The 14,199-nt window shown below is 35.9% G+C and overlaps 1 protein-coding gene across 2 annotated transcripts; it reads left to right on the plus strand.

The window, feature by feature from the left end:
- The first annotated feature begins 1,388 nt into the window (after window positions 1–1,388).
- LOC134746456 (voltage-dependent anion-selective channel-like) lies at window positions 1,389–13,310 on the plus strand. Of its 2 annotated transcripts, XM_063680844.1 has the most exons (7): window positions 1,389–1,548; window positions 4,296–4,442; window positions 7,148–7,312; window positions 8,021–8,184; window positions 9,521–9,748; window positions 11,300–11,508; window positions 12,914–13,310. In XM_063680844.1, the coding sequence occupies exons 1-7, from the start codon at window positions 1,438–1,440 to the stop codon at window positions 13,003–13,005; spliced, it is 1,116 nt and encodes a 371-aa protein (XP_063536914.1). In that variant the 5' UTR covers window positions 1,389–1,437; the 3' UTR covers window positions 13,006–13,310. The 2 variants fall into 2 exon arrangements, with proteins under 2 accessions (XP_063536914.1, XP_063536915.1); XM_063680845.1 differs by lacking the exons at window positions 1,389–1,548; window positions 4,296–4,442 and adding an exon at window positions 6,338–6,498.
- Window positions 13,311–14,199: the final 889 nt, after the last annotated feature.

The raw sequence follows: 14,199 nt of genomic DNA on the forward strand, positions 1-14,199 counted from the left end.
AAGTCTGACCCCTAAACACAAGGGATCTGCGTCCTAGCTGCAAATTTATATGAAACTCAACTAGCCATACAAATTACAGCTAGGATGCAGAGTTCGTCTGTGTCGTCCCGTCCCGTCCCTGGCTCCTTTAACCAGAGGAGCTTGAATTATTTTTTCACATATCACCTATTCGGAAGAGGGCTTTTTCTTCCCTGCTAGGAGGGATCAAAGTGGCACTTCTGTTCTAGGACGTTTTATTGCCAGTATAAAATATTAACACAGTGAAATATGAAAATAGTACCTATTGCACATAATCAATTACAATTTCTTTATAATCGATTAAGTGCATACTATTTTTTAAGCTTAAATAATGATATATTAAAATGGTGATGGTGATGTGGAAAGCAGTATGAGTCATATGTTAGTAAAATTATTTCCACCTTGGACGTTAACACTTGGATCCTTAGCTACCTACCCTCAGGATTCAATGTACGCCCACGCCGGCGCCGTAAATATGTCATTTTGCTCCCTTATGACACAATCAGGGCCGGATTTAGGAGAGGGCAATCGGGGCTACAGCCCCGGGGCCTCCACAAAAGAGGGGCCCCCACAATAGAGACTTAGGAAAAATAATTTGGGGCCCGGGGCCTCCACTCCTTTGTTGCCCCGAGGCCTCCAGACCTCTAAATCCGGCCCTGGACATAATCTACTATTGAGGAACTCCCGGCATTTCCGCGTATGACCAGTTGCGTTTCTATTCCGATTCACCAACTAAGTAATTCAAAACTATGAGTCTATCAACCTATGTTTTCAATAGACCCCATAGTTAGGTACCTATGCTTTGTCATAGAACCCATAAAATACAATGAATACTTATAGTGGATGTCTAATTCGCCAAATTCGTTACGCTGCGCCGAGCAAAAATAAAAATGTGAGGTCATTTCATTCAAATAACATATAAATGCTCACCTACATTTGTAATTCCCCTACAAAGTTTCGTTTTAATAAGCTAGACTACCTACTGCTTCTAGACTTTGCAGAATTGGCATTTAACTGGTTTGAATTATAAACGAGACTCGAAACTGTTGGAACTAGGTCGCCCATCGCTTATTGTGTTTAAGATCCCGGGTTTTCGTAGCTAATACGAATTATTTATGGGAGACATTGTGAAACATGACATGTTACATGAATATCGTCTTGTCTCCCTACTTCGCTTTCAGGACAAGACATCAAACGTTATATACATGATTAAACGTTTAGTTTTACTTCAAAAGATGATAAATACCTAGTAAAATGGTCTTCATGATGGGTCATTTTGAGAGAGATGTGAAATGTGAATTTATTACCATCAGAGCCAAATAGATTCATTATAACAAAAATTTCAAAATCTATGTATACCTAATTGTCACAAAAAAATTATAACCAACATATTTATTTAATGTTTTATCTTTAATTAATATGTCTATTTTTGAGAGTTTATATAGTTTTCTAAACAGTGATAGTGTATTTGAATGGAGGTGGCCGAAAGTTTCTGCGGTATCTTATGAAAGAGAACCATGTGTACGGGAAGTAAGTACTTTAATAAGCATAATATGGAATAAGTAGTGGTTGGGGAGCCCAAAAGGGGATTTTAGTAGTTACTCGAGCGCGTCAGATTATGAGTGATATCATATCGTTTATTGCATACATGTGTTACAATAGGTCTTTTTTGTAGTTTAGGTTACAACATGCACCCGTCAGGGCATAGCAACATAGGTACTTACATACTACTTAATCCTATACTTAACATAGGTATACCTACCCAAAGATAGATACAACTCCGTAATATATGGATACAGTCTAAGGAAAAAACGTGCCTCGAAAATCAAGAAAATTTGATTCTTGTTCAGAGGGCGCTACAGCTTTGGCCTACTGTCGTATAGATGGCGTTGACGGTTTCTTTTGTTATTTAACAATTTTAACGCATATCAGTGAAAGAACATGGGTCAAAATCATAAAAATAATTAATGCAAATAAAAAAAAACATTTATCCATATTTAAATACATTTTATCGTATTTTTATAAATCTTCATTTTTAGTTTGAAAGTGTGTCGACAGATGGCAGTGGATTTACTGGGGTTACAAAATTTACTATTACAGTACCGCTCTAGTATAAGTTACTCTATGGTTTACCTAATAGTGAAACATGCAAATTTTGTCATTATTTTAACATGCGTTTCTGATTCTGATTACATTACTTATTTCAAATTTTCATTTTTATATTCATTATTTTAATTTGCACAATTTTATTATTTATTCAAAAATGTCAGTATAGAATTTGTTTAGGGAGTAATAGCACTTTTGTTGTAATAGTGACTTAATGCTTTTGTAGAACAATTGAAATTTTTCTTGTGACTATGTTATTTGGTAACTTATTATATATCCTTATAGCTGTATATTGAGGACTGTTTGATAACATTTTTATTTTTGAGGGAGGGATAACAAATTGATATTGTTTTCTGGCACTACGAGTCTCTTTAAATAAATGTCTGTTTTTCCATACATAGAGGGCTAAAGTTAAAATGTACTGGCACGGCAGTGGTAATATTCCGTATTTTTTAATTATATTATCTTGCTACCCCGCGAAGAAAGAAGCGCTGGTGGCCTAGCGGTAAGAGCGTGCGACTTTCAATCCGGAGGTCGCGGGTTCAAACCCCCGGCTCGTACCAATGAGTTTTTCGGAACTTATGTATGAAATATCATTTGATATTTATACCAGTCGCTTTTCGGTGAAGGAAAACATCGTGAGGAAACCGGACTAATCCTAACAAGGCCTAGTTTCCCCCTCTGGGTTGGAAGGTCAGATAGCAATCGCTTTCGTTAAAACTAGTGCCTACGTCAATTCTTAGGATTAGTTGTCAAGCGGACCCCAGGCTCCCATGAGCCGTGGCAAAATGCCGAGATAACGCAAGGAAGATGATGATTATCTTGCTACCCCGTGGAGTCTACCTTTACCAAATTTTAGCCGTCTATGTTGAGCAGCTGATGGTTGGTTCAACAAATAGTTAAGCAGATTGAGGATTTCACCATTTAGTTCAAATTAATGCTATAATTGTGCTATTACTAAATCTGTCAATTATTTGTACGCATTGAAAAATCGGGCGTCGAACTTGTGTGGTCGTCAGAAATGCGTACAAATAAGTGTCATATTCAGTTATAAAATAATTATAGCATTAACTAGGACAAAAATGACCAAATCCACAATCTACTCAACGATTTTTTTAACCCTCCACCAACCCCCCGAAATTTAAAAAAATCTGTAGACGCTTTCCTGCTCGCTGGTAAAGAAAACTATACATATAACCTTTTTTTCTTCTTATCATCTAATCTTTCGATTCCAATAGGTCTCTACGACGCTCGAGTAACTACACTTTTAGCATCGCCGGCTCCCCAGCTTAGCTTAGTTAAAAGGATATCTATTTAAGAAGTCACCTAGTTATTAAATCCCTATCTCGAATACGCTCTACTCTGCATTAACTTACTGCCCATTCATCTTCTTTAACTTCTATTTCGTTGCGTTGAAAGTTTTAGGTAAGTAAGTACAGTTAAATTTAAAAAATCCAGGAATTTAATTGCTAGAAAATTCGACGATTATCCAGTAAATTCAACATTCCCGTCGACCAAAGGACGACGCATGACCTGTATGTGTTGCGTGCCAAAACTACTTTTATCTTTTTCACCGTTAACCACCTTTAACGCACTGTCGCGGACACGACATGACAACATACATACATATTAGTTAATATATCAAGATGCCATTGCCGCGGATAAAAATAAAATATCAACTCTTCCCGAATCCCGAGTGTGTCTTGCTGATTATTTATTTCATTTTTTGGTGGATTATCGTCTCTAAATAAAAGAAAGTAGAGCTCGGCAAACGCTGATCTCGTATGAAAATTATTACACTTTAGGTGTATCATATGGACAGTTTTTTTGAGTAGGTTTAGGTATGTTATCGGATTATGAGTCAACTAACTACCTATACTTACCCTACTTCATGTGCAAATCTGCAACCTAGAAAGTGCTGAACAATTTAGGACTGTCACAGTGACGTAACTCACGTAACAAAACTTGGTACCCACAGTTGGTATAGGCACTATTTATTAATCTGTGGAATAGGACCGTAAAATACGTAGGATACTTTTGTAACTGTATCTTAATACACTTCTACCTAGGTATATTAACGAAAAATTCGTTCCTTTCTTTATTGTAATGCCAATGCGGCAATACTTTATTCTTTATTTGATACAGACGAATTTCTGATTAAATGAATCTAGGATGGATCGATGGGCGAGCAAGTGATCTGCTTCGACAAGGGCCGGGAGGTGGATTGTCCCGACGGATACGATGACGATAACGATGGCGGCAGTGGTAGCCATGGCGGCGGCTTTGGGATTGCCTTCTGGAGCTTTTCAGATTCTAAGGTTTGAGTTTACGCAAACTTGTCATTCACACATTAAACGGAAAGTTAAAATTGTTAAGAAAATAAATAATAAAATAAGAAAATATATAATAGGTGAAATAAATGCCCACAATTTTGATACCTACTCCCGAAAACTACATGGAGTTGGTTTCGGGTGATGAAAGTTACAATCAGAAATTAAGCACCATATCCTTTCTGGTATTAAATAGTAATCTACATATAGAAAGAAAAACAAATAAGGATCCTCGTTCACAAAATGATTAAAATGAAACAGCACCCCACAAATGCGATCTTATTAGTTTAACTGTGGAATTATGGGTGGCAATATACAGGTTTGGCTTGGATATACTTGATGAAGTGCAGCCTGTAAGTTTATTGCCATTGCTTGATAAGGAACAATTAAGGGACTGACTGATGATCAGCACAGTTGCATATAATATAAGACAGTCGAATCTATATTTTATCGCTTCGTGTCAATCGTGCCAGTTATAACCATATAATAGTGACAATAGAAGTTCCTTCTACATTTTTCGTGCAACAGTAGATGTGGCCTTATCATGACACTTTGAGAAGTAATGTTGCTTAAATGAAAGTGCTAGGAGACAATGAATACGATGGGTCTGCAGGGTCTGGTAGTTATAGTAGGTACTAGGTACCTGTACCTAATAACTGCCGCAGTATTATTTATTTATTTATACAAGGAATTCCAACAGCTATGACTATGAAATATTAGTTTAACTTTTTAAATAACAATACAGAGCCAATTATAGGAACTCGCAAATAGAAACTGAATATAATAATATGTTATGCAGTACACGCTATGATACTATTGCACAGTATGTGATACAATATATTACAGTACTTATGGGATATATCAAAATTACAATATACAAAATAAGAAATAAATAAAACAAATCGTATATGAGCAATGAGTGAGAACATCTCTAAATATACAAATCCTCTATAAATGTACAAAAACAACTACAAATGTACACTGAAGTGAAACAACTTATTTAATTTTTCATTCGCTGCGCCACATGAACCGATTGATGATTAATTTGATGCCACAAGTTAGCAGTGTACCTAAACAAATGTAACAAGCGTAGAGAGCGTACTCCCATCTTAAAGGCCGGCAACGCACTTACCAAGCACTTACAACCCCTCTGGTGTTGCGGGTGTGTGCGGGTGTCTATGGGCGACGGTAATCGCTTACCATCAGGAGATTTGTCTGCTTTTTTACCTCCTACCTATATCATAAAAAAAACTACGTTACGTCGAAGAGAATGGAGTACACACCACAGACCACCCCCTTTTCAGGCGGTTTTCTGTGGCATTACCATGGTGGCTGGTTATGTTCATATAGTTGGTCAAGCAAATATTGTCAGTATAAAAACGCGCGAAATTCAAATTTTCTATGGGACGATATCCCTTCGCGCCTACATTTTTTAAATTTGCCGCCTTTTTCTTCTGACAAGATTTGCTTGACCAACTATACTAGCTAGATCTTACATAGTTTGAAAATGTGCGCAAAATTTTCAGATATATGCGTTATTAATAGTTACTCGATTTTATAAGCTAATAACTATAGGTATAACTTATTGTTTTAATGTTTTTCTATGGAATTCTGGTTAAAATAACTAATAATTATTTTATTGCTTTATTAGCAGTTGTGTTGATTACTACTTGTGACATTGACGTCAAACTGTAGCAATGTCGTTTTAGAACTTATTATGTTACAATGAAATTGCATTTCAACCACTACGATCGTTGACTCTTTACTATATCTAATATAAATAAAGTATTGCTGTTATTTAGACATATAGTTTTTCACAATATGATAAAATATTATAATTAAAAATACCTCGGTCTTTACACTATTTCCGGTGTGAAAAACGCCATCGCACATCGCACTATTCGCACTGTCGCGCTATCTGTCGACTACTTCAGAAACTAGAATTTGTCTTGTGGTGCGGTGAAGGAGGTTCCAGTTCCACTTATCGGCAATTTATTTGCCTTATTCCACGTTCTCTATTTCAAATTATACCTTACAAACCACAGTGAGTAATATAGCTTTATTTCATAATTGCTTTGTATATAAAGGGAAAGACTACCTATGGTGTAAAGATAGAATTTAAATTGAGGTTAAAATGCTTCGCTTCAGCCGGTTTCAATGAGAAGTATCGACGTCACCCTTTGCAAAATCCATATTATTTGCGTATCTCCCTATTTTTATAACCAATAACTACTTTAAGTTTGTTTCAAATCATTAAAGATCTTAGAAAATGTATGTCATTAAAATGTAATTGATTGGGTGAGGAGGTCGGAAACGTCAGTGGAGGTTGACGACGCATGGGATTTCCACCTTTGATACGAATTTGAGCTCCTATTTAGGTCAAGTTTAAGGCCAGTAGGTGTGTCTCGAAGAAAAATGTCACGGTTGGACACTTCTGGAATATTGAAGCTCAAATCCCTTATTACCTGAGTGTTATGTAATAGTACTGAATGCGGATTGTAAATAGTTCGCGAAGACGAGTCGACCCTGACAAAGCTGGCACTGATAGTTTAATTTTTGCGACTTACCCCTTGAACTAGATATTAACAGCTAATAATCAGGTCATGTGACATATATTATGTATTGCCTACTTTTATTACAACAAGATTTAGGGTCCATATATGAGTAGGTTGCTCAAGTATGAATCTTTACAGATGGGTTCCAGCCCTCCTCCCTACTATGCCGATCTTGGCAAGAAGGCCAATGATGTCTTCGGCAAGGGTTACCACTTCGGAGTGTTCAAACTTGACCTGAAGACTAAGAGTGAGTCTGGTGTTGAGTTCACCAGTGGCATTACCTCCAACCAGGAGAGTGGAAAGGTAATTTATGCAGCTGTTACTACCTGTACATATCTATTGACTACATCATATCATTCATGTTCTTTTGTAAGTTATTGTTATATCAGTTATGAGCCTGCTCTTGTGAATGAATTGTACATTCATGATTCAATTTGCTACACTTTTTTGTTGTATTGAACATTGAAATCTGATTTGAATAATCCTTAGGTTGCTTTCATAGAGAAAAAAAAAACAAATTTTTAGATCATGTATTTTTTTTCTCATTAGTGAAATAATGATTGGATTGTTTAAAAGGCTTCATTTATTTTACAGTGGAAAGTCATTATAAGAATACGCAAGGGATCACATTTTTTAAATTATTTATTGTTATCATTTCATGCAGATTTCAAAAAGCCAAACAGTGTAAGAACACAAATACACATTTCATTCACATAATAGCTATTTTAAGATATTGGCTATTATTTTTTTACTTATTTAATTAAGATAATATGTATTTTAAAGTTAATGACTGCCAGATAATATGCATTCACAATAATCAGTTATTTTCATTGATGATTTTCTTTGAAAATTTTAATGATGTATTTTAGGTATTTATATAAATTATCATATTGTTTTCTTATAAATATTAATAAATAAAGTACTATATCCAAATTAAAGAGCATTTAAACACCTCAAGTCATAGTACATCATACAATCATACTTGATTACATTCATCAATTATTTCCACAGGTGTTTGGCAGCCTTTCGTCCAAATTCGCCGTGAAGGACTATGGCCTGACATTCACAGAGAAGTGGAACACCGACAACACACTCGCCACTGACATCACAATTCAGGACAAGATCGCCGCTGGTCTCAAGGTTACTCTGGAGGGAACCTTTGCCCCACAGACCGGGTAAGCCATAAAACTGCTCACACTTGGGAAAGTTGTTTCACTGCCAACTTTTAGTGAAAAGAGCCTGAAATCAAAGAACAGGCTTAGAAAGTTATAATTGGCAGCATTGTGAACACTTCGCAATCAATATTTGGCACTTCTATCTCTTTTATTCTCATATAATCTATATCTATTTTACGGCTTAAAGCTATAAAACAAAGAAAGAAAGGAAGGAAGGAGGTAGTTTATTGTAAAAGCCTTTTACAATAAGTCAGAATCAGTTAGTCATGGTTATTAGACAATCAAGGAGAACTATATGGGCCAGACATAGATCTATTTAAGTACCAATTGGTGTTTCCTGTTGCTGATATTTAAGAACGCACGAGTATTCAATGTCTACATTTTGGTACAAGCTAAACTGCAAACAAATTTTTGTAGGAAAAAATTAAGACTCCTGTTTCCTTTACTTCCTGCATATAATATGTACATTTTTCAGATGTTTAAACATTTCTAGTTATGAAGTATTTTAATTTGTAATAGAAACCACCATATTTTGTCATAATTATTGATAGAACTTGCATGCAATTTTCGATACATTGCTAACTACAGAGTACAATAAATTTATTCTGTCAGACGGGGCCAGAATGATGTGCAAGCTATACTTAAAAATAATGTAGTGGTGTAGGTAATACTGGAGTACCACATTATTACTATAGATCTCAGTACGGGGGTCACGAAACCCCATTCTAAAAAAAATTGATATAAAAAAATGACAAAAGCGAGACATAGACTGTGAGACCGTAGTGTTGGATGATGCTGGACATTCTGATGTTTTGAAAAGATGTGTCCCGCCGAGTTTGTTGCCGGTCCCATATTGGGATACCCTCCTACAATTTAGGAGGGAATTAAATCTTCTCGGGTCCTTGGTGTAGGGTTGGAGCCGGCATAGTTTATTTTTATCGCGTATATATATATATCTTTACTTGAAAAATAATTATAGTGTATAACTAGCCTTATGAACCGATTTTGCATGTACAACCAGCCTTAAAGTTTGTAGTCTATGATTGTTCATTATTTTAGTATGTGGGTATTTTTGCATTTTGTAATTTTTCCTCAGTCACCCGTTGACCACGAACGCTGTAAAGAGTTCGAAACGTCGGGATGTATTATAAATTCAATATACGCGATATAATCCGTTTTCATAGTTTTATTTCATAAAAAAATGAATTCATTTGATCATCCAAATACCGTAATGTAACAAAAATCGCATGCAGGTTCTTGAACCGTCTAAATGAGGCTTTATGTACGCTTTCTATTCAATTTGCCGAGCAAGTCATTAAACAAGTAACAATTGCAGGAGCAAGACCGGTAAGCTAAAGTCGTCGTTCGCGAACGAAACTGTGGCCATCAACACCAACGTAGACCTGGACCTGGCTGGACCCATCGTGGACGTGGCCGCCGTCCTCAAGTACCAGGGCTGGCTCGCCGGCGCGCACACGCAGTTCGACTCGCAGAAGGCAAAGTTCGCCAAGAACAACTTCGCCTTTGGTTACCAGACTGGAGACTTCAACCTACACACCAATGTGTAAGTATTATAGCTATACAATTTTTCTAGATGTTTTAAATGACCACTTACACGTTGTTGTGCATTAATAAAAGATAATGCCAGTAAATGTGGCGTCCAACAAAAAATCACTGTGGATTGTATAATTACAAGATAATCAGTTATTCACACAGTTTTTGTTTTCAGTGATTTTTTTAATTTATTTTTTATTTAATACAATTATGGTTAAAAAGCATTGCAGCAAATACCAATGCGCCGAGAAACTTAACCTAACAGAATATTTCATTTCAAGAAAAATATAATACAAAATCAGATCACATGTCTATCTTGATTTGTTTATTGTTTCACTCTCAATTGCTCAAAGGTTGACTGGAGGAGATTCCTTATAGGGATAAGTTCGCCTTTGTACATTGTATATATTTTGTTTTTATTGTGTTTGTAATCTGTCTTATGTACAATTTATGTTTATGTGTTTATGTTTACATTCATACATACATACATACACATCATAGAGGAAAAGTTAAATATCTCAATATGAAACTTATTACATCAAGTTATTGATCAGGCTATGTTGATTGTCAATACACAACACAACACAAGCTAGTTTTTTTTTAGGTCAAACAATGGTAAAGGAAGACACACAAGTGAAAATATTAAATCAGCCTGACAGGCACTTATTAGCTAGAATATAGACGAAATTACATCTTCTGATGTAAAATCTTAAGTCAGTTTCTTAAACTAGACCTCTTATATAATGTTACAATACAGGACTTCTGTAGAGCCAGGGTCAATGAACATCGATTTTTCAACATTACATAAGCTAGAAAAAGACGATGCTCCATATAACTCGTACTAGTTAAACCAGCGAGCGCCAGATGATTTCGGATAATATAACTGACTATTGTTCTCTGAGTATGCTTGTAAAATAGTACTTGGAAATCGTGACGTGGACTGCTCTCTATGTAAATATGCCTCTTGTGATTACGTAATCTAGATCAATTGTGATGCGAGTGCGATGACAAGTATTTAAAGAAAGCGTCTTACGACTCCTACTAGTATATTACCGGAAAATATTAATAATACTTTACGGATCAATCTTAAGAATACATAGTATATCTTAAGAATAGATATTTTAACATAATATAAATAAAAAAATATCTACTTTTTATTTATATTATGTTAAAATATCACAATAAAATAGAGTTTGAATGGAGAAAAATTTTATCGGCCTGGATATATATTACCTCATGGTGATTTGTAATTTCTTGAACCCTAGTTAAATAACCATTAGATGAAGATTAGCAATTCACATAAGCACATAAATTATAATAGTTAACTCCTTTAGACTTGATGTAAGTTTTACTGTATATTTTTCGTTCATTCATTATTATAGATTGAACTAAAGTGGGACTAAAGTATCATCGCCCACACTGTTAACTGACAGTTCGTAAATCTTATTACAAAAGGCATAAGGTCCACTGATGGACAGTTAGTGTTGCTGTTTCTACAAAAGAAACCTTTAATAAACTGCTGCTATTTTAAAATCGCTATTATATGGTATTGTGTATGCAGCGACAACGGCAAGGACTTCGGCGGGTCCATCTACCAGAAGGTGTCGGACAAGCTGGACTGCGGCGTCAGCATGAAGTGGTCGGCGGGCTCGGCCGACACGCTGTTCGGCGTGGGCGCCAAGTTCGCGCTCGACGCCGACGCCTCGCTGCACGCCAAGATCAACAACAAGTCGCTCATCGGACTTGGATACCAGCAGAAGTTGCGCCCTGGTCAGTATCACACGTGCATGTGCCACTGACCCATATTACACTTTCACTATTATCGAGATTTTTTTATTTTATTTAGTTCTTTAATATGCGAGTATCGCGTGATAGTAGTGAGTGTGCCGGAGTCACTAATCACTTGTCATTGAATCTATTACTGACACAATTAGCTGTAATGTTCGGTAGTTACTTATTATTTCTCTTAATTTTGGGCTGGGATGATGTGTACAAGATTATTCTGATTATTATTTCACATTTTCATTCCTAACCTGGCAAGACACGCCCTTTCTTTGTATGTCTGTTGTTTATTGCGAGTACATATGCCCTGGTTATGACACAGTCCAATAAAATATCAGTTTGGCGGCTCTGTTTTATCTAGAACAATAAATACCTATTGCCATAAAATAAACGAGACATTACTTTGCCAGAACCATCCATCATAATGTCTAACATTAGACAGTTCTAACCCTTCCATACCTCCCTTACGCACTATCGAGAGATCGTACTATTGTCACGTGTCGTTTCGCTTATCTATTGTTTATCGAGTAAATATAAGTGCAGATAGTCGTGTAACAGCGGCTGTGGGAGATGATTTAGTAAGCCCGAACGCCGAAGGAGGCGTTGAACTTTTATTTATTTTAAACTATAGAAGAATAGGTATTATGGGATTAGTAGTTTCATTATTTATTTAGAATATTAATTTATAAAGTACTGTTGGAAGTATGGGTATTGTCTTTGTGTATTACGCATACGGAAGTTCTTATTATGGAATGCCGACGTTAACGTCACACCTGTTTTCGTTCAGACAGCTAAACAATTTAAAAATTGGCACAAATATAGAACTTATTTACGTTACGTCTGCTCGTATAGATAATATAACAATTGTGTAGTAGAACCGAACCCGAACCAACATGTATTAGCAAAGAGAATTTAGTATAGAGGCGTATTGTCAAAGTAAATTTTGTAGTTACAATAAATTTACTGCCAACACAGGATTAAAAGTTAAGAACTCCATTAGACTTTTGATAATATTCTCTTGACTTTCGGAGGCACGTTTTTTTCTTAGACTTTATTTATCTTATACGGAGTTATATATATCTTTGGTATTAGATATGGCTACTATAACACATACTTAAATTCATTTCCTATAGTCTTATTGTCATTTTGAAATGTCGATTTCGTTATATGTTATCGGACGAAATTTGAAAATCTATGACAACGACATGGCTTTTATCGGGGACTTATAAACAGTCTGAAAAACTTTGTATCGTCGCTACGCTGTGGAAGAGTTAACCCTTTGAATGCTACGCCTATCGTGGGTGTTGAAATTGTGCTGTAGTCGCGTAACACGACATCTTTGGCGGTCACTGTTAAACAATTAGTGATGTGTTTGTGTTTGTATTTGTTGCAGGCGTGACCCTGACCCTCTCGGCCGCCATCGACGGCCAGAACTTCAACGCCGGCGGCCACAAGGTCGGCGTCGCCCTCGAGCTCGAGCCCTAAACACTTGTAGATAACACACATCAACTGTTATATAATAATAGAAAGAGTATAGAAAGATCAATTTCAATCATAGTATTCTCGAGTGTTGTCTGTCTGTGTAAGCGTTGAACGCGAAGATTCCGCCGTTCGGAAGACCGTTCCTTCTTAGGTATTATGTAAGCACGCGACATTATTGCATCCCTAATAGTATTGCTAAATAATTTTATTGTGCAAATTACGTGATCCGTAAGTCTGTTATGTAAATAAGCACCTATGGTGCTGCCCTATTGATTGTGAATTAAATGAATAGTCTGTTGGAATCACCATCCGTTGTTTTTTTGGTGCTTCGTGCGCCGCTCGTCCTTTTAAAATTGTATGCATGCAGGCCCAACCCTTTTCCAGGCCGCACCAATTTACAAGGTTTTCCCAAAAAATCCAAATATAATATACAAATTAATCCAGCTTTGATGATTCATTTGAACAGTCTCAAAATCGGACTGCCAAGTTTGAAATTCTATTGATAGATAGATAGATAAAGCGTTTATTTGTTTGTTTGCTGCAAATACACACAATTTAGAAATATCGACAAACAGAAAAATACACAATTAATTAAAACAAAATACAAAATCTTATAAATATTAAGAGACATAACACCAACAGGAATAGCGGAAAGACTTGCACTGTCTGCATTGCAGCAACAGCAAAAGGGTGCCGACTCAGCTATATGCTTTCACTCTTTCGAGCAAGGCACTGATATTCTGCCGGAACCCAGATCACGTGATGAGTGTGATGTAAAAGTGTGTATGAAGTGGTAATATATATATATATATATATATATATAATGCAGATGTTGAGAGATATAATTTTCTAAATAATATAAAAATGAAATAGTACGTAACGGGAAATAAAAGTGACCAAAAAGAGAAAATATCTAAGTGTGTAGGTTCGGTGTAATGTCTCCTAGAAATCCTCCGAAGTACCTATTATATTCTGAAATCCGCAACCAAATAGCCGTATGGTATCCCCGATTTTTGTTTTGCAAGTAATAACTTTTTAAAGTTTTGTTTGAAAGTTTGCTTACTAGTGCCGCCTTATAGGTGGAGGGATATCATTCCAGCATTTGGTTGCGACATATCGGAAACAACCGTTCTATGAGGGTATGTAGTCGATATATCGTAATAGAAAAGGTTTAAATATTTACAATGTAATTTACTG

This window comes from Cydia strobilella, chromosome 13 (genome assembly GCF_947568885.1).
Source record: "Cydia strobilella chromosome 13, ilCydStro3.1, whole genome shotgun sequence".
Lineage (NCBI taxonomy): Eukaryota > Metazoa > Arthropoda > Insecta > Lepidoptera > Tortricidae > Cydia > Cydia strobilella.